Source organism: Chlorocebus sabaeus, chromosome 3, assembly GCF_047675955.1.
Source record: "Chlorocebus sabaeus isolate Y175 chromosome 3, mChlSab1.0.hap1, whole genome shotgun sequence".
NCBI lineage: Eukaryota > Metazoa > Chordata > Mammalia > Primates > Cercopithecidae > Chlorocebus > Chlorocebus sabaeus.
In genome coordinates, this window is record NC_132906.1 from 92,250,009 (window position 1) to 92,271,041 (window position 21,033).

General features: G+C 48.4%; 1 protein-coding gene across 13 annotated transcripts in view; it reads left to right on the plus strand.

The window, feature by feature from the left end:
* The first annotated feature begins 4,066 nt into the window (after positions 1 to 4,066).
* Positions 4,067 to 21,033, plus strand: part of NAXD (NAD(P)HX dehydratase) — a 28,683-nt gene continuing 11,716 nt past the window's right edge. For 6 of the 13 annotated variants that reach the window (XR_489813.3, XR_012092620.1, XM_073014493.1 and 3 more), the window contains exons 1-5: positions 4,197 to 4,317; positions 10,761 to 10,911; positions 12,768 to 12,813; positions 13,746 to 13,834; positions 16,115 to 16,223. Coding sequence is in view for 11 of the 13 variants with exons in the window: in XM_073014493.1 (XP_072870594.1) it covers positions 4,218 to 4,317; positions 10,761 to 10,911; positions 12,768 to 12,813; positions 13,746 to 13,834; positions 16,115 to 16,223 (495 nt within the window). In the remaining 2 variants the exon portion in view is untranslated. Of the gene's footprint in view, positions 4,318 to 10,760; positions 10,912 to 12,767; positions 12,814 to 13,745; positions 13,835 to 16,114; positions 16,224 to 21,033 lie in introns of all 13 variants that reach the window. The other 7 variants (XM_073014494.1, XM_073014497.1, XM_007960897.3 and 4 more) reach the window with 5 other exon arrangements.

A 21,033-nucleotide genomic window follows, 5' to 3' on the forward strand; every position in this document is an offset into this window, starting at 1 on the left:
AAGCTGGTGTCAAGAACCTGGAAACTGGCTGGGGCTGGGGTCTCACTGGCATCCCGAGACCCTCCTGAAACCTCCGACAGCTGTAGGTGATTGAAGGCGCCAATCATAGGGGTTGGAGGGTGACGGAATGCACTTTAATTTTAATCTGAGTGTCATGGAAAATAGTTGGATGGTTTTATGCAGAGGAGTGACATGATCTGACTTCTAAGAAAGATCATTCTATTGCTGTAGGGAAGCAGGGAGGAGTCAATTTATTAACAGAAGGTGTTAGGGGTTGAGTCGTGTCTCCTCAAAATGTGTTAAATCCTAACCCCCAGAACCTGTGACTATAACCGTAGCTGGAAGTGAGGTCTTCATAGATTATTGAATTAAGATGAGATCATTAGGGTGGGCCCTACTCCAATATGACTGGTGTCCTTAAAGGAGAGGAAAACCCCATGTGAGGACAAGGGGACCATCATGTGATGACAGAGGCAGAGATTGGGGAGGATGCCAGTAGAACTGAAACACTAGTTCAGGCCGAGATGAAAAGGGGGGTTGGATATGCCTCATTTTACCCTCCTCCCTTTGGAATTCAGGCACAGTTGACCAGTATTAACGTTAAAACAGAGACCTTAAGACTGACAAAGCAGACTTTTTGTAGCAACAAGATACCAACATGACAGATTGAAGGCCCTGAAAGAAATTGGAGTATTTTACCCCAAATATATTTATTTGGCATATTTGGAAATAGCCTTGCAAAGCTGTCTCTGTGGGAAAAAACATCTACATTCTGTAGAGAATCCCCTTCCCTTTCCAGGTCTTTTTCTTGATCCAGGAGATAATTTACTAAGAGTCTGGCACCTTAATTTTGATAAGAAACATTTACAAAGGCCGCAGATCACTTGAGGTCAGGAGTTTGAGACCAGCAGATGAGGTCAGGAGTTTGAGACCAGCCTGGCCAACACAGTGAAACCCTGTCTCTACTAAAAATACAAAAATTAGCTGGGACTGGTGGTGCACGCCTGTAGTTCCAACTACTTGGGAGGCTGAGCGGGGAGGATTGCTTGAACCTGGGAGGCGGAGGTTGCAGTGAGCCAAAATTGTGCCATTGGACTCCAGCCTGGGCAAAAAAGTGAGATTCCATCTCAAATAACAACAACAAAAAGAAACATTTACAATCCATTCTCTTTGAAGCCGGCTACCTGGGGGCTTCATCTGCACAACCCCTTATCTTAACCCAGACACTTCCTTCTATTGATTCCATGTCATTAAGTAAACTTTCAACCAATTGCCAATCAGAAAATCTTTGAATCCACCTATGACTGAGTTGTCCCACCTTTCTGGGCTGAACCAATGTACTTCTTACATGTACTGATTGATGTCTTCTGTATCCCTACCATGTATAAAACCAAGCTGTAGCCCAACTACCTTGAGCACATGTTCTCAGGGTCTGCTGGGGCTATGTTACAGGCCATGGTCACTCATCTTTGGATCAGAATAAATCTCAAATATTTTAGAGTTTGACTCTTTTCATTGACACTCATGCAGCGGACTATTGCCATCATCCAGTCTACACACTGTTAAATGGAAAAACCTTAGACACATTTATATTTTAACTGAGTATATTTGAGCACAACAAAGCAGATTTCTGAATGGGGCAGCCCTCCAAACCAAAGCACGCCAGAGAACTCCAAACAGGCACATGATCTGACAGCACCTATAGGAAACAGAAGTGTGTGATAGAGACAGCTGATTTGATTATAGCTTCATTGCTTAACTTTGATTATAGCTTCATTGCTGGTTACAGAGTCCCCAGCCGTTAACTAAAGCTCAGTTACTGTAGTTAAACAACTTATTGGTTCGGTCTGGTAGGTGTAGTTCAGGGTTTCACTCTATTATCAGAAACGGGTTCCAATCCGGACCTCAAGAGTGTTCTTGGACCTTGTGCAAGAAAGAATTCTGGGCGAGTCCGTAAATTGAAAACACACTTATTAAGAAAGGGAAATAAAAGAATGGCTACTCCGTAGGCAAAGCAGTGGCACTGGCTGCTTGACTCAGTATACTTATGAGAGGTGAAGCCAGCTGGACTTCCTGGATTGAGTGGGGACTTGGAGAACTTTTCTGTCTTACGAGAGGATTGTAAAATGCACCAATCAGCACTCTGTAGCTAGGGTTGTAAAATGCACCAGTCAGTGCTCTGTAGCTAGCAAGAGGATTGTAAAATGCACCAATCAGCACTTTGTAAAATGCACCAATCAGCAGGATCCTAAAAGTAGCCAATTGCAGGAAGGATTGAAAAAAGGGCATTCTGATAGGGCAGAAATGGAACATGGGAGGAGACAAATAAGGGAATAAAAGCTGCCGCCCACCCTCCCCTTCCCCCTCCTCCACCACCAATCAGCAGCAGCAACCTGCTTGGGTCCCCTTCCATGCTGTGGAAGCTTTGTTTTTTTGCTGTTCATAATAAATCTTTTTTTTTTTATTTTTGAGACGGAGTCTTGCTTCGCCCCCAAGCTGGAGTGCAGTGATGTGATCTCAGCTCACTGCAAGCTCCCCCTCCTGGCTTCACGCCATTCTCCTGCCTCAGCCTCCTGAGTAGCTGGGACTACAGGTGCCTGCCACCACGTCTGGCTAATTTTTTGTATTTTTAGTAGAGACGTGGTTTCACCATGTTAGCCAGGATGGTCTTGATCTCCTGAATTTGTGATCCACCCACCTCGGCCTCCCAAAGTGCTGGGATTACAGGCCTGAGCCACCACGCCTGGCCTCTTCATAATTAATCTTGCTGCTGCTCACTCTTTGGGTCCGTGCCACCTTTAAGAGCTGTAACACTCACTGTGAAGGTACGTGGCTTCATTCTTGAAGTCAGTGAGACCATGAACCCCCCAGCAGGAACCAACTCCGGACACACTTAGTTATCTTTTGATTATAGGCTGAATAAGGAGAAGATTATTCATGAGTTTTCTGGGAAAGGGGTTGGCAATTCCTGGAACTGAGGGTTCCTCCCTTTTTCAGACCATATAATTTCCTGATGTTGTCGTAGCATTTGTAAACTGTCAGGGCGCTGGTGGGAGTGTCTTTTAGCATGCTAATGCATTATAATCAGCAAATAATGAGCAGTGAGGACATCAGAGGTCACTTTTGTGTTCATCGTGGTTTTGGTGGGCTTTGGGCCGGTTTCTTTACTGTGTCATCTTATCAGTGGGGTCTTTGTGACCTGTATCTTGTGCCCACCACCTATCTCATCCTGTGGCTAAGAATGTCTAACCTCCTGGGAATGCAACCCAGTAGGTCTCACCCTCATTTTACCCAGCTCCTATTCAAGATGGAATCACTGTGGTTCAAAGGCCTCTGATATGTTAAGCCATCCTCCCACCTCAGCCTCCCAGGTAGCTGGGACTACAGGTGCACGTCACCATCTCCTGCTAATTTTTAAAAAAAATTTTGGTAGAGAAGGGGGTCTCCTTAGGTTATGTTGCCCAGGCTGGTCTTGAACTCCTGGGCTCAAATGATCTTTCCACATTGGCCTCCCAAAGCGTTGGGATCACACGCGCAAGCCACCGCGCCTGGCCCCACAAGTTTCCTTTAGCACCATGAGGGTGGCTTCAAATAGGGTGGCAGTGGAGGTGAGAGGCCATCAGCCACAGGAGGAGCGTGGGTGTGAGAACAGGAGAGGTCAGGATGCCTTCCAGGGGTTTGGGCCTCAGCGCCGGAGTGATGGAGCTGCCATGACCTGAGAGGGTGGAAAGCGAGGGGGCCTCACGGTGAGCTGGTTTGAGGTTCAAGGCAGAAGCTGCGCCTGGAGCAGAAAGGCACCTGACCGCCACACTGGGGGCAAATAGTGGGCCTCTGCACTCCACCTGCCGGCAAAATCATTTTCTATAACGCCGCATGCCTAAAAATGGGCCAATAAACACAAACCAGACCCAGACCCTTGTTAATTCTTCAACCTGCTTTCCAGCCGAACTCTCTTAGGCCAGAGCTGGGGCCAGGCCGGGTTGGGCGTCGCGCTTGTCAATCATGTAGAACCGGGTGTGATTGAGCGAGTTGGGATCCCATTTCCGACAGCGGCGCGGGGGCGGTCGGGAAACCGGAAAAAGCTTCCAATGACTGTGTTTCCGGCGGCGGCGCGGGGGCAGCTGGGAATCCAGAATGCTGCCCGATGGCCCTGAGTCCTCGCTGTGGGGCAATCCGGGCTTGCAGGCGAGGTAAGGTCGACTCCATTTGGCCCGCGGATGGTCACACGGGCGGGGGCCGGGGCTGCAGTCGCCGCCACGGCTGTTGTCGCGTTGGTCTCGGCCGCACTCGCGCTGTACGGGCCACCACTGGACGCAGGTACCCGACCGCAGACCGCCTCTGCTGGCTCGCGATGGGGAGGCGCCGCCGAGGGGCAGCCCGCGCGCGGGGCCAGGGCGCCGTGTGGCCTGCGGGGCGGGGTAGGGAAAGGCAGGAGGCCTCCTGGAACGGCCCTGCGACGGCTGGGCGCGGCTCAGGGTGACGGGAGCCTCTGCGCGGGGTGACAGAGGGGCAGAAGGTGGCACCGGGGCTGGAGCCAGTGTCTGTCCCGGGAGCGGGCGTGAGCGGCGGAGCCCGCGCGGTGGCCGGGGAACGGGGGGCCGAGGGCCGGTAGGAGGACCCTGGGGCGCCATGGGGCTCTGGTCGGATCCGTCTGCTCTGCTCTGTCCCCGCTCCCGGTCTGGGAAAGATGCTCGCCAACTCCGGACTTGCTGTTTGGTCCGAGGTGGAGACGGGGGCCCTCCTGGGGTCCAGGGACGCAGCGGGCGTGCAGGCGAGCTACCCGGCTGAGCGGGCTTCGCGCACACCAGGAGCACGGCTGCGTCTACATCCCCATCTTGAAGCCCTAGTGCCACTGTGCAAGTACAGACCCTCCACGTCCTTAGACGAGAGGGACTGGATACTGCGACGCCAGGACCGCAGAAAAGGACTCGACCAGCCAGGCCTCCTTCGCCCGCCCCGTGCCAGGGTGTGGATGTGCGTGCAGGAGGTCCCTTGGGGAGGGAGGCTCACCTGAGTCATCCCCAGAACCTGGAGCGCTGACCAGATGCCCCCGAGGGCCCTGCCCTGGCCTTGGCCGGTCCTTGCACGCTGAGATACCTTTTCAAATAGAACGGATTATGTAGACAGAATGTAAGCAGGAGCTGAGCAAGTGCTTGGAGCCCCATCTTTTCATAGGGCTTTTTCTCTTTCTGTTTGCCTTGTGGGTATTGGTGTATCTAACGTATTTTATACAGGAAGTAGTTCGTGTATATCTCATTTCTCATAAGGACAGATTAGTGTTATCCATCTTGGTGTAGAAGATAAATAGAAGCTCAGAGAAAGTGACTTAGCCAGGATTCTCCAGTCAGTAAGTGGCCAGAATGGTTAAAAGCACCATTTGTTGCTGTAGTCGTTAGACAGATTTTATCTTGTGTATATGTTGGGCATCATCAGAGAGTTTTGGCTTTTTGTTTTCATCACACACACCGAATGCATTGGGTGGCGCTGAGAGGGTGCCCTACACTGTACCTCAGTCACACCAGCAGGGAGGCTTCTTAACACCACTTTAATTAGAGATTTATTTGTAGCTCTTTCCCTTAAATTCACACACCATGATTAGTAGCAAGATTTTTCATTGCACTTGGTTGAGGATTTGTTATCAGACTGAGTTACTAAACATTTACGAAAAGCCAGGTAGAGTTGTATATTACTGACTTCCCATCCAGGCTTTGGGAATATTTCAGTTAACTTAGGGATTGTTGTTAGATGCTCTGAATTAGTTATAATTCACATTAATTTGAAGCACTTTTTTTTTTTAGGTAGAATTTTCCGGTACTAAAAGCACTTTTAGCACAAAGCAGCAATGATAGTCTTCCCAGACATGCTTTCTTAAAACAAAAGCCAAACAGATATGACCTGTTCTTCCAGACTCAGAATTGTGCTGAAGAGTTACTGAATGGGATAAATCTTAAGCCACCTATTGTCAAGGCCTTTTTATCGTTCAGACCTTTGATGTTTATATGTAAATGTTTCTGTGGATAAGTTCAAATGGTGACGTCAGTAAGCCAGCTGGAACTTTCTTCACTGCCAAATGCTGGGAAGTGTAGTTGACCTGCTTTGGCCCTTTTGCTAACGGAAGCTGTTTATCTTAGGTGAACGCTGGTGAGCAGCCTGGATTTTACTTGGCGTTAATACAATTCGAGTTAAGTGAAAATGCTGTACTTCTTATTTTGCCTTAAAATGGTAGCACTTTACGCCTACTGTGTGCCCACAAAAATAAAAACAAAAGCGTGGCAGCACTTTGGTAAAATAGTGTCTCGTGGCCTGGCTTGTTACTACCCACAGCATCTGCACAAGTTTCTCTCTGGGCCCCAGTTTCCTTATCTGTAAAAGAAAGATAAACTGGCTGTGAGTGAGGAGGGTGAATCGCGATGTCTTTACTTTATCGAATAGTTATCAAGTGTCTTGTTCTGTGCCAGGCTGTGTTCGAGGTGATAGAGTCCCATATGGAAGCAGTCAGTGTTGCCGTGTGCGGAAGGTGCCACATTTCCTGCGGGCAGACAGTAGGGTGGTGATTCTCCACCAGTCCAGACATAAGAACTTCCTTCTTATGTCCAGGTCAACCCCTACCATGTAGGTTGTCTGTGTGCTTGAAAGGTTCAGAACCCCACATGTAATAAAAGTTACTTTTGGTATCACTTTGAATTTTTAAAATTATATAGCAAAATTACTGTCAATTATGTTATGGTTTTAAAATAATTTTAAGCTAGCTTAGATTTGAGAACCATTGTTCTCATATGTAAATCTTTAAATATTCAGTTTCTGGATGATGATGCTTGTTCTCCAGGTTCTTAGACCCAGCCCTTACAGTAGCATCATGGCCAGGGAACTGGGAATCTGACAAAGTCTTAAGATTTCACAACGTAACAGGAGGAGGAGGCGACTCCCGCTGATGGGTTAATCAAGTTGCTATGAAGGTGATTTGCACATTTTGGGCTCCAAAACACTACCTTCTATATAAGATGAAAGAATAGCTCAAAACAGGATTTACCCCCATGTTTTCTTTCTAGGTATTATAAAGATTGCTATGTGGATGTAGTGTGTTTTCACAAAATCAGAATTGACATTTTTGGCTTGTGTTAAATGGGACTTTAATGCTTAACCTACTGTAAATCTGCCTTAGAAAGTGGCCCATATTTGTATATGGTATTTGATGTTTAAGTCCCCTGATATCTTGCCATTTTAATAAGGCTTACCTTGAAGTGGAAGAAAAATCGTATGTGTTCTTGTCATTATTTGAATAACAATAAAAATCATTATTTGCTTTAAAACCTGCAGGCTTTAAGCATGTCCATGCCTGGACTAGCACATCTCCTCTTTCACAACCAAAAAGATCAAAAAGGTACTATCCCAGTACCCCTGTGCCAAAGCACTGGGAGGACTTTCAGCAAAGTGTGGTGCAGAAGGGAAGCTTTTCCGCTCTGAGGAGCAGGTGTGGAGAGGACAGGCACTTGGAACACAGCACACCTGGGAGCTCTGGCGCTGCAGCTGTGGCCCTGAGGCGGCCCGGCCCTCCTGGGGGGGTGTTGGGCGACACTGGTTGCACAGGGGCAGCAGTGCTCCCCTCCACCCAACAGTGCTCCACCTCGACTCATGGATGCAGCCTAATTTTGTGTCAAATCCTTTTTGGTAATGTGTGGGTTATTTCAACTATGAGGCAAAGTGCAAATGAGTAGTTAAATGTCGGTTTATGATATTTGCCCTTTTTGATATAAACATTAAATATTTCATACCTCACCTCTGGTACTTTTTTTAAGACTTAAATCTGAAATTTAAGATACAGATGTTCATAAGATATGAATCTTGGATATTGGAAGAAAGAAGCTTCCTGGAAAATGTACAGTATTATCTGGCGTAACCATTTTATTCCTTTTCTTATTGTGAGAAATACGCATTTATTAAGTATTACCATTTCGGAGTTGTTTTCATCAGGCAGGGTACATTGATATAGATGTTAACTTTTAATATCTGTAAGTTGAAGTCTGACTAAATTGTTTTTCTCTGTGATAAGTCACAATTTATATTTTATATGAGCTTAAATATGATTTAATTTGAAGTACTGGTATATTTAAAGGTGCTAAAGCTACACGCGTGCATCTCTACTAGTGGTTCTTAACTCAGGCTCATTTTGCCCCCCACAGAAGACGTTTGGGAGTGTTGAGATGTTTTTGGTTGTCACCATTGGGTGTGTGTGCATGCACTGCTGACTGGGTAGAGGCCAAGGATGCTGCTTAGCATCCTTCAGTGCATAGAACAGCTCCCCATGACTGAGACAGGGTGCTGATCGAGATACATGAATGTCTTTTTTTTTTGAGACAGTGTCTCACTGTGTCACCCAGGCTGGAGCACAGTGGCATAATCTTGGCTCACTGCAACCTCCACCTTCCAGGTTCAAACAGTTCTCCTGCCTCAGCCTCCTGAGTAGCTGGGATTACAGGTGTGCACCACCACGCCCAGCTAATTTTTGTATTTTTAGTAGAGATGGGGTTTCACCATGTTGGCCAGGCTGGTCTCGAACTCCTGACCTCAGGTAATCCACCCACCTCCGCCTCCCAAAGTGCTGGGATTATAGCTGTGAGCCACCGCGCCCGACCCCATAAATGTCTCTTCTAGACAAGTGTATTATTTTAAAACCATAATTTAGCCTGCCTGGAGGAATTTCAAGGATGGGCGCATCGGTCCCCTGCAGGTAGCGCAGAAAGCCTCGTTGTGTCTCTTCTAGGTCCACAGATTATAGTGATTCTGTGCCGGGTCTTAGCATGTGTTGGTCTGGAAGAAGGTGAAAAGGTTTGGGGTTGGGCTGGGTGCAGTGGCTCACACCTGTAATCCCAGCACTTTGGGAGGCTGAGATGGGCAGATCACAAGGTCAGGAGATTGAGACCATCCTGGCCAACATGGTGAAACCCCGTCTCTACTAAAAATACAAAAATTAGCTGGGCGTGGTGGCATGCGTCTGTAGTCCCAGCTACTCAGGGGGCTGAGACAGGAGAATTGCTTGGACCAGGGGGTCGCAGGTTGCAGTGAGCTGAGATCGTGCCACTGCACTCCAGCCTGGTGACAGAGTGAGACTCTGTCTCAAAAACTAAAAAATAAAAAAAAGGGTTTTGGGTTGATGGGGATTTGTAGGATCTTGTTATCTTGGGGGATCTCCGCATCTGCTCTGTCAGCTAAGGCACTTACATCTACTCAGAAGGAAAATTCCTTCAAAAATTATGTTGAGTACAAAGTAAAACTGTACGAGTTAAAAGACGAAGCTCTTTTGCCATGAAGCGCTCAGTCAGCTTTGGGCTGCAGTCAGTGGAACTTGTGACACCTCTGGTTTTTCTCTGCTGCTGAGATCATTGGAAGGATAAAAATACTGAGCGCCTTGTTTGAAAAAATACTGTTTATATTTGCAAAGATCCTTTCATTCTAGGGAGAATGTATGCTTTATTATCTATTCATTGAGCCCTATAGAACATACCAGCATTTCTCTCATAGCCGAGCTGTTTTAAATATTAAGGTAAAATATACAACACAGGAAGCTCTTCAAGAAAGGCCAATTAAAGTGTAGCCGTTTAGAGACAACTCAAGATGATGAAATTACTTTAAGTGCCACTTTGAACCCAATTTAAGAAGTGTGTCATATTTAGAACGCCATTTTTAGGTTATTGAATTAGGATCCAGTGGAGTATTGGAGTACAGTTGGGAGTAATATGAGGAATCTGGCGGGCTTCCGAGCATCCCAGTGGATTACAGGTGGGAACTTGCTTTCCAGTTTGTGAGGAGAGAAAAGACCTAATAATCCTAAAGGGAAATTGAAATGAAGTAAGATAGTTTATTAAGTAGTAATGCATTTTTGACTTGATAAAATGGTAAAACTTTCTGAAAAATTACATGGTCTTCCAAAATTTCTCATACATTTGAAAAATAAACCTGATCGAAATAGCATGTGTTGTCCTGGCATGGTGGCTCATACCTGTAATCCCAGCACTGTGGGAGGCTGAGGTAGACGAATCGTGAGGTCAGGAGTTCAAGACCAGCCTGGCCAACATAGTGAAACCCTGTCCCTACTAAAAATACAAAAAATTAATTGGGCGTAGTGGTGGGCACCTGTAATCCCAGCTACTCAGGAGGCTGAGGCAGGAGAATCACTTGAACCTAGGAGGTGGAGGTTGCAGGGAGCAGGATCGTGCCACTGCCCTCCAGCTTAGGTGACAGAGCTAGACTGTCTCAAATAAATAAATAGCACGTGTTACTGTGTGTGTTAATTACATGTGTTCAGGCTGGGCACAGTGGTTCATGCCTGTAATCCCAGCACTTTGAGAGGCTGCAGCTGGCAGATCACTTGAGTTCAGGAGTTCTAGACCAGTATGACCAACATGGTGAAACACTCTCTCTACTAAAAATACAGAAATTAGCCAGGTGTGGTAGTGGCTGCCTACTCAGGAGGCTGAGGCAGGAGAATTGCTTGAACCTGGGAGGCAGAGGTTGCAGTGAGCTGAGATCACGCCACTGCACTCCAGGCTGGGTGACGGAGTCAGAGTTCGTCTCAAAAAAGAAAAAAAAAATGACGTGTTAATGTAATTTTGAACATCATATTTGCTTACAGAAATAAAACCACTGGGTAAAAATCTATAGCATTCATATTAACTTTGGAGAGAGTTTTGGCTAATGGGCCATGATGTGTACTAACAATATCTGTTTACCTTTCTGAATTATTCATTTTTCTTGTCTTTCAGTTTTAGAAAGAGCGTTTTCGCTACGTAAAGTACATTCAATAAAGGATATGGAAAATACGTTGCAGCTGGTGAGAAATATTATCCCTCCTCTGTCTTCCACAAAGCACAAAGGACAAGATGGAAGAATAGGCGTAGTGGGAGGCTGTCAGGAGTAAGTAACTGACGTGCAGTGTTGGTGTTTAAAAAGTCAGTTGCTGGCTGGCTGCTTACCTGCCTGTCATTCACGCCGTCTAGTTTGACCTCAGTAATCATTTCCAAGTGCAGCCTGATAGGACACTCGGTATTTTTCAGTGATCCACTTTTTGATTAACTAGGAAACAACTCTGAGGAGCTCTGCCTGGAGTGTTCCCTCGTGTGTGTCAGTGTTAAGTTTTGCTTGTAGTGGGGGAATGAGCCTGTTTTTCCACTTTTTGCTTTTCCATATTTAACCAGACTTCATACCACAAGCATGTTTTTTGTGTTTAGGATAGAAACACTCAGCAACCTGTGGGTTTACTTTGTCAATTTAAAGATGTTACTGAAAGTCATTTATGAAATTTGACAGATCCCTAGCTTGCCTGTGTTCTGTTTTGCTGCTGTGTTTGGCACGTAGCTGTTTGTAAGTTGTCCTTGGGTGTGAAGGATACCTTCTGCCTCTGACGGAAATCTCTTGCTGCTTGCTTTCTGTTTGCATGTGTGTGGTATCTCTCTTTGCCCATCCCTCCATCTGCAGCTGTTGGTCGTGCCATCGGGTGTGTTGAGAGTTGTTACTGGATCAGGTGTGCGTGCATTTACATGCTGGTGCCGCTGCTGAATGGAACCTCCGTTGTGTTTCTGTGTGCTGCTTCCCTAGAGCACCTGCCCTGCAGCCCGTGGAGGACAACCTTTGCTAGTCAAGTCCAGAGACTTTCTTGTGTTAATGCATTTCTCTTATTAGTGAGGCTGGTTTTCACATGATGTAAGAGGGTGTGCATGTATGTTGCCTGTTCTGTCCTTTCTTTTGCATTTACAACACTTTCTGTTGACACCGCTTTGCAGGAGAAGGCCATGTAAGGTGACCTGTGTCAGCATTTGCCCAGGTCTCTTTTTCTTGGGTTAGCAAAACATTTCACTGCTTGGAATGGGCATAAAGGTTGCATTTGCCCATCTGATGCCAGGACAAGGCTCTTCCTTTCTGTGCCTGAAGTGCCCTTAGACCTGGAGTGCCAGCGATTCCAGAACAGTGAGGTGGAGGCAGCTGAGTGTGGGTGCTGTGCTGTTTCTTGTTTGTCCTGAGTGGCCCCCGTCTGGCCTCTGCTGACTGTTACTCTTGGAGGACAGTGTCTGCCCGATCTGGGACCCTCTCCGTGCCCGACCGCTCTGAACATGTGGTTGTCACTTTCTTCTCTCTGGGCAGAAGCCTGCGGTCAGCTCCTTACCTTGAACATGCACATTGCAGAGAGACTGCAGGCATTACGTAAGCCAGAGATTCACTCTCCTGAAATGCATGAAGGTTTTATGTAAAAAAGATCGACATTGCTGGCTGGGCGCTGTGGCTCATGCCTGTCATCCCAGCACTTTGGGAGGCCGAGGCGGGTAGATCACCTGATGAGTTTGAGACCAGCCTGACCAACATGGAGAAACCCCGTCTCTACTAAAAATACAAAATTAGCTGGGGATGGTGTTGCATGCCTGTAATCCCCAGCTACTCGGGACGCTGAGGCAGGAGAATCGCTTGAACCCAGGAGGCAGAGGTTGCAGTGAGCCGAGATTGCGCCATTGCACTCCAGTCTGGGCAACTAGAGTAAAACTCCGTCTCAAAAAAAAAAAAAAAAGATAGACATTTCTAGTCTACCCCAGTTCATGTTCGTTGAACATTACTGAGCATCTTCTAGGTGCTGGGTTTGTGCTTTGTGCTTCATGTCTGTTATTTATTGATAAACCATGTCTATATTATTTATGCCTATTTTTTATTGATAAACTATTTATTGATCAAGGTATGCTTACCTTATTCTCAGAAGTTTTTGACTCTAAATACCTTCTTTTTAGGTACACTGGAGCCCCATATTTTGCAGCAATCTCAGCTCTCAAAGTGGTATGTTTACTTAAAAGTTCCGCATTGGGATTTTTCTGGTGGAGAGTTTGATTAAATATGATTAAAGCAAATGTTTTCTGATAGAAATCTAAATAACTTTTTAAGGTAATCATAGGTAATAAAACACCCTTAAGTCTATCCTGACATCCTGTGCATGAACAAGATCACTTCAATTGAAGCCCATTTTTGTTTTTTTCTTTTTTCTGAGATGGAGTTTTGCTCTTGTCGCCCAGGCTGGAGTGCAGTGGCACAGTCTCAGCTCACAGCAACCTCCGCATCCTGGGTTCAAGCCATTCTCCTGCCTCAGCCTCCCGAGTAACTGGGATTACAGGCACCTGCCACCACGCCTGGCTAATTTTTTTTGTATTTTTAGTAGAGATGGGTTTTCTCTGTGTTGGTCAGGCTGGTCTCAAACTCCTGACCTCACGTGATCTGCCTGCCTTGGCCTCCCAAAATGCTGGGATTACAGGCATGATCCACTTTACCTGGCCTCAATTGAAGCCCATTTTTTAAAACCTAAAGTGTGATTCATATTGTACTCCACCAAAGTGAACCTGGGATGCCTTTGTAGGTCCCAGCTGAAGCAGCTGATCCTTCTGTTTCCCATGCACGGAGCAAGTGCTAATGACCGGCCTTTTTCTGTGACCCTTCCTCCTGGAGGGTGACCAGGCTGAGCTGGGCTGTGCTGGCATGTGTGGCTCTGACCCTGCCTCTGTGGTGGCGGCAAAAGTCTTTCTTTTTAGGTATTGTGCTATGCGCCCTGGCCCTTTGCTAAGCCACCTGGCTGGGTGTAACCCGAACTAGTACGATTCTCGCGCATGTCACCAGGGCACTGGACGCCTGTGTCTGGTGGGTGGGCGGGCAGCGATGCCGGAGCCTTCCGGGGCCTGTGGACCAGGTCCCTGAGTCGGCCTCTTGTGCTCCTTCTTCAGGGCGCAGATTTGTCCCACGTGTTCTGTGCCAGCGCGGCTGCGCCTGTGATTAAGGCCTACAGCCCGGAGCTGATCGTCCACCCAGTTCTGTGAGTCGCTCTGCGCCGGGTTCTCGTGGGTTCTCTTTCCCTCCTGCATCATTTGGGGTTTTTGCACTGACACCGAGAGCGTCTGATGGATTTTCCGTCCTCTGAGTTTGTCAGCAGGTGCTGTAAAGGAAGTAGGGAACGAAAGAGCCCATTCTTCTGTGGTCAGAGTAAGACAAACACGGAGGGGTGAGAGGTGGGTTGGGGGGACTTGGGCCTGTTGGAAATGGCCGGGGCCCAGCTCCAGAGGCAGTGAGGCCCTGTGGGCTGTGTCTGACAGGTTGGCAGAAGGTGGAAACGAAGGGCCGCTGAGCAGTAACAAGACCCTTCGTGCACTCAGCAGGTATGTCTGGTGCCAGGCCGTAGCCTGCGTTCCATGGGTTAGCGTCAAACTGGGCAGGCAAACACCTGCCCCTGTGAGGCTCCCCCAGACAGCCTGTGCTGTAGAGCTTGCTGCGTGGAGGTGTTCTCTCTGCCATCCAGGATTGTGGCCACTGAGTGCTTGAAATGTAGCTGGGAGGTGCAGGAGCGGAGCTTTTGCTCTTGTTTACTTTTAATCGTGTGTGTTCACATAGAGTGAATTGGGCTGTGCTGCTCTGGAGACAGACAAGGGAGCAGGATGTCAGGTGGTGAAGGAACCGCAGAGAGCGGCAGCAGGGGGGAGTTGTGAGAGTGGGCAGGGGGTGGTCGGGGCGGCAGCACAGTGTGACGACGCCTGGGTAGAGCCCAGCCTCTCCACACCAGGGAGGAGCCGGTGCAGAGCTCCAGGTGGGGCGCTGTGAGGTGTCGGGTGACCAAGAGGTACAGGGCTGGGCCCCACAGGGTGTGGGGCTGCTGTCAGGGCTGTGGCTGTGGTACTGAGTGGGCAGGGCAGGGCCAGTGTGGCTCATAAAGGCTCCTTGGGGGCTGTCGGGCTGGGCCCCTGTGGCCGGGGTGGAGGCTGTGTTAAGGGCCTGTGGGAGGGAAGGGTGCGGTTAGATGGTGAGAGGGGTCAGATTCTGGGTAGCTTGGAAAGTTTGGGGGCGGAATTTGCTGACAGATTGGATTGGAAAAGGCAGGTGGCACGGACTCCACCAAGGGTTTTGGTCTGAGCGAGGTGTCGCTCCACGTGGTGGAAAAACGGGCTTGGGTGGGATGAAGATGAGGCGTTGGGTGTGGAGTACAGTTTGGCTGCCAGTTCGACATCCAGGGGATGTGGCTAGTGGGCATTGGACAGTGGGGACATGGACTTGGGAGGCGTGCACATGTGGACGGTGCTTAAAACTGGACGACGAGGGAGTAAGAGGCAGAGGGGGGCTGGGTAGGGGGCTTGGCACTCAGATGCTGGGAGCATGGGCTGGGGAGGAGGCGGCAGGGCCTTCAGGAGTCAGTGAAGCCGCTGTTTCCAGACAGTACTAGAAGGGCCTGTGTGTGCCACTCTGGGTCAGTTCGAGATGAGGCCTGAGAACAGATGGTACATCTCACAGTGTGGGGTTCTTGGTGACCCTGAGAAGGGAGCTTGTCAGGGAGGAAAGGAGACAGAAGCCTTAACAGTGGGCTCAAGGAGAGGATACACCGAACAGGGAGGAGGTCTGAAGAAGCAAAACCCTGCCTTGTCCTGAATGAGAAACCGCAGCAGGATCAGTGCGTTGTGTGGGGCCTGGTGTGTAAGCACACAACGTAGGCTTTACAGCCACACGTGTATGTGGTGGAAACAAACTGGCTCTTTTGAAAATAGCCATCACTCTTTTTCTGACTTGTCTTAACTGTTGAAAGCTGGGCATCTAAATCTGGGCATTGAAAGATAGATCAGGGAGAGGCAATGGCCACATGCAGTGTGGGGCTGGTTTGGGTCCTGAAACGGGAAGAGGACATCAAGAGGAAACGGGAAATTTGGAAAATGCCGTGGTTTAATGAATGGTATTGAACCAATGTGAAGTTAGTTATGCTGATCCGGAATGTGGGTGTGTGAAGCGTTAACCTCAGGGGAGGCTGGGCAAAGGGTACGTGGGAGCCTTCTGTACTGATTAAATAATAAATCTAAATTACAGAAATTATTTAAAAGTCATTACTATTTGTAGCCAGGAGAATGGCGTAAACCCGGGAGGCGGAGCTTGCAGTAAGCCGAGATCTGGCCACCGCACTCCAGCCTGGGTGACAGTGAGACTCCGTCTCAAAAAAAAAAAAAAAAAAAGTCATTACTATTTGTAAATTTTTTTTTCAAAATAAAATGTAAACGAATACATGACAGTAAATAAATGAGGAGTTGTGGGTAACCGTCCTGGCCTTCCTTTCCTTCTTTAGCGACAGCCCCAGTGCTGTTCATGAGGTGGAGAAGTGGCTGCCCCGGCTGCACGCTCTTGTCGTAGGACCTGGCTTGGGTAGAGATGATGCGCTTCTCAGAAATGTCCAGGTAATGTGTATACTCACTCACTTTCCTCATGACAGGCTTAGCCCGTAGGTGTGAGGTTGGAACCGAGGCATTTCTATTCCTTTTTGTGTAGTGTTCTATCGGGAGAACCCGCTCCCAATGTTTAACGTGGGTTCTTTTCTGTTTCCCAAGTGTCTCGGCTGGGTTGAGAAATAAAGGGAAAGAGCACAAGAGAGAGAAATGTAAAGCTGGGTGTCCGGGGGAGACATCACATGTCGGCAAGATCCGTGATGTTCCCCTAGCCATAAAACCAGCAAGTCTTTATTAGCAGTTTTCAAAAGCAGAGGGAGTGCACGAATAGGGTGTGGGTCACGGAGATCACATACTTCACAAGGTAATAAAATATCACAAAGCAAATGGAGGCTGGGCGAGATCACCGGACCACCAGATAAGGAGAAATTAAAATTGCTAATGAAGTTTCGGGCACACATTGTCATAGATAACATCTTATCAGGAAACAGTGTTTGAGAGCAGACAACCTGTCTGACCACAATTTATTAGGTGGGGATTTTCCCGTCCTAGTAAGCCTGGGAGCACTATAGGAGACCGGGGCTTATTTAAGGGCCCGTCTATAGGCCCACCCTCAGGGCGCATTCTCTTTCTCAGGGGTGTTCCTTGCTGAGAAAAAGAATTCAGCGATATTTCTCTTATTTGCTTATGAAAGAGGAGGAATAGAGCTCTGTTCCGTCCGGCTCACCGGCGGCCAGTTCAAAGTTACCTCTCTTGTTCCCTGAACATCGCTGTTAGCCTGTTCTTTTTTTAAGATGCCCAGATTTCACATTGTTCAAACACACATGCTCTACAAATAATTTGTGCAGTTGACACAATCACAGGGTCCTGAGGCGACATTCATCCTCCTCAGTTTACAAGAAGATGACGGGATTAAGAGGTAAGTAAAGACAGGCGTAGGAAATCACAGGGGTGTTGATTGGGGAAGTGACAAATGTCCATGAAATCTTCACAATTTATGTTCAGAGATTACAGTAAAGACGGGTGTAAGAAACTACAAAAGTATTAATTTGGGGAACGAATAAATGTCCATGAAATCTTCACAATTTATGTTCTACTGCCGCGGCTTCAGCCGGTCCCTCCGTTCGGGGTCCCTGACTTCCCGCAACAGTGTTCTGTGCGCCTCTTCATGGCGTGATTGAGATAAGATTTGAGGGACAGAGGAGAAACAGTGCAAAGGTGGTGAGGAGCTGTGCTGAGATCTGCTTCCCTCCGGGCCCAGCTGCTTTCTCACGGAGCAGCTGCCGGAGGTGTATGTGGAGTTGCTCTGATGTTTTCTGCCTGATGTGAGGAGAGGGCGAGCAGGATTGAGGAGCTGACAGAGGTTTGGGGTCAGGCCTGAGTGTACCTCCCAGGCCACCCCCTTCTCGCTGGGGACCGTGGGGTTCCCTCAGCCTCCTGGGCTGTTGTTCCCGCACAGCCCTGGTGCCATGCTCTGCTGACATCAGGCTGTGAGGTGACACGGCCAGCTTGTCCGTGCCCACATGCATGCACGTGTACTCTTCATTGATGCTGCTATTTATTTCTTAAAGTTCATCTTATGCCCACCTGAATCCAAAAAGATGAAAAATATTCTGATCACTTTGTGTCTGCTGTAAATAAATACCACCTGGGATCAGGGCAGTAAAAACACGGGATGGCTGCCAGCTCTGTGTTTCCTGCATCCCCTGATGCTCCCTGGGCTGGTGTGTGTCTCTGCTAGGGGTTGTGCTCCTGTGGGGATGCAGCTCAGGGACTGCCCTCTGAGGCCCTTTCTCCAGTTCCAGGGGACCCCTGTTAGAGCTCCTGGGGGAAGACACAGTGTGCCAGACAGCCTGGTGCCGCAGGGCGCTCACATGTGCAAGGCGTGGTGACTGCATGGGGATCAGAGGCCGGGCATTAGTGAGGGACTATGCTTAAAGCCCTTAGAAAGTGCCTGGCCATTCTGTGTTCCCCAGATCAGTAGTCACCCTGAAAGTGCCAACCATCTGCATGGCACTCTGTTGAGTGCTTAGTTAACGGAGGGGTCTCTGAGGCCGCGGGGCTTGAAGGCGGCGAGTGACGGAGCCAAGCAGTGCAGGATGAGTCATCTGGGGGGCAGGCAGACGCAGGTTGGCACTGCACAGACCAGGGAAAGCAGCGTGGAGTTAGCACCGGAGCCCGACTTTGAGCTTTAAGGTCTCACCCGCTCACCGAGAAGTAGGAGGTGGCCTTGTTTAGGAGCAGGAGAGCCCCTCTGTCATCCCGGGGGAGAGGCTGTCAGTGGGGAGTCCCATTTGCAAGCTGCGGGTCTGCGGTGCACGGCTGCTGCTCCCTGTCCCGCTCTGCATCCTGGGGGTGCGGATGAATTAAAGGTGAACAAGCCAGAGTTCTCTGCTTCAGGTTCTTTTCTTTGTGAATTTAAGTTCATAATGTAAAAACTGGTATCTTAGAAAACCAGTCTGCAGCATGGAAGTGTGAAAGGTGGGAGGTGAGGGTGTCCGTCACTGCCCCTGCTGCCCAGACTCCGGGCCTTGCATTCGGGTTCCCGTACACTCTCACCGTGGTCTTGAGAGCCCTCAGGTCATCTAGTGTGGGCTGCCGCCGCCTCGTCAGCTTCCAGCTCGTGCCTGGCGTGGAGCAGAGGCTTCCTACCTCGTCGACATTCCTGAATGAGGTCATCATCTGGTGTAGGCCTGAAAACAACCCCATTAGGTCGATTTCTATTCATATCCCCATTCTTCTGATGACAAATTGAGTCCTGGCAAGGGTTCAAGACGCCCGCGGGGTCTTGTAGCAAGGAAATTGGCAGAGGTGGTTTTTTAAAAGTGACTTTATTTAGATAATTTACCTACCATACCCTTCACCCGTTTAAAGTGAACTATTCGGTAGCTTCAGGTATATTCACAGTTGTGCAACCATCACCATGATCAACCTTAGAATATGTGTATTGCCTTCAGAAGCAGCCCATCCCCGTTAGCATCTGCTCCCTGTTCCCCAGTCTCCCCAGCTCCTGGCAGCCACTCAGCTAGTATGCTGTCTGTCTCTCTGGATTCGCCTGTTCAGGACATTTCGTATGAATGGAATTACGCAACGTGTGCTATTTAGTGACGAGTTACGTCACTCTGCATAATTTTATATTTGGAGTTCCCTGTGTAGTAGCACGTATCAGTACTTCGTTCCTCTTTCTACCTCTAATATTTCATTGCATGGATATACCACCTTTGCTTTATCTGTTCACTAATTTATGGAAATTGGTTTCCACTTTTTGTGTGGATGTGTTTTCACTCTCCCGGGTGTCAGTGTTTCACAGTTTGAGGCCCTGCCACTGTCTCCCATAGCGGCTGCGCTATTTTCCATTCCCTCCAGCAGTGTGCAAGGGCTCTGATTCGCCACATTGTCCCCAGCACTTGTTACTGTTGTCGTCTATTAGCAGCCACTCTAGTGGGCGTGGAGTGACCTCCCTGTGGTTTGGTTTGCGTTTTCCTGGCCGCTGATACTGTTGAGCATCTTTGCATGGGCTTATTGGCTATTTGGTTATCTTCTTTTGTTTTGTGTTTTTTGAGACAGATTCTCACTCTGTCACCCAGGCTGGAATACAATGGTGTGATCTCGGCTCACTGCAATCTCTGCCTCCTGGGTTCAAGTGATTCCTTTGCCTCGGCCTCCCAAGTAGCTTGGACTACAGGCACCCACCATCACACCCAGCTAATTTTTGTATTTTTAGTAGAGATGGGGTTTCACCATGTTAGCCAGGCTGGTCTCAAACTCCTGACCTCGGGTGTCTGCCTGCCTCAACCTCCCAAAGTGCTGGGATTACAGGCGTGAGCCACCATGCGTGGCCTGTTTGGGTATCTTCTTTGGAGAAGTGTCTGTTCTCATACCCTTTCCCCATTTTGAAAACTCTTTGCCTTTTTATTATTGACTTTCAGGAGTTCTTCATATACATTCTAGACACAGGTTCCTTATCAGACTATGTGCTGATATCCTCTCATTCTGTAGGTTGTCTCTTCGCTTCCTTGATGGTTTTGTTTACAGCACAGATTTGTAATTTTGAAGTCCAATGTAGCTGTTTTTTCTTTTGTCCCTTGTGCTGTTGGTGTCTTATCTAAGAAGCATATGCCTAACCCAAGGTTTACTCCTACATTTTAAGAGCCTTATTGTTTTGGCTGTTACATTTAGCTCTGTGGTGCATGTTGAGCTGATGGTGTGGTAGAAGGAAGGCTGCGGCGTCAGGCTTTTGCTTGTGGGTGTCCCGTTGTTGCAGCACCCTGTGTTGGAGAGACTCTTCTTTCCTCCTGACTTGTCTTGTCGGGAGACCGTTGACCCTAATGTGAGGGCTTATTTCTGGACTCTTGTTTCTGTTCTGTTGGTCTGTACAGCTGTCCTGCAACTGCCCAGTCTTGACTGCTGTGGCTGTGTAGGAAGCCTGGATATTGGAAAGCCCGCATCCTCCACATTCGTTCTTTTCAAGGTTGTTTTGGCTCTCCCGGGCCCCGTGCGTTCCAGTTTTGGATCAGCTTGCTGACTGGTGGAGCAGGCAGCTGGGATTTTGGTAGGGATGATGTTGAAACGGAAGATCAGCTGAGGAATGTCTAACAACATTAAGTTTTCTGGCTCCTGGGCTGACTTTGAACCCACGTTGTCTGAATCTAGAGCGCAGGCTCTTGACCAATGCACCTGTCCTCACACTGTGCTCTTTTCACACGCATTAACAGTGTGTCCTGGTCCTCACACTGTGCGCTTTTCACACGCATTAACAGTGTGTCCTGGTCCTCACACTGTGCGCTTTCCACACTCATTAACAGTGTGTCCTGGTCCTCAC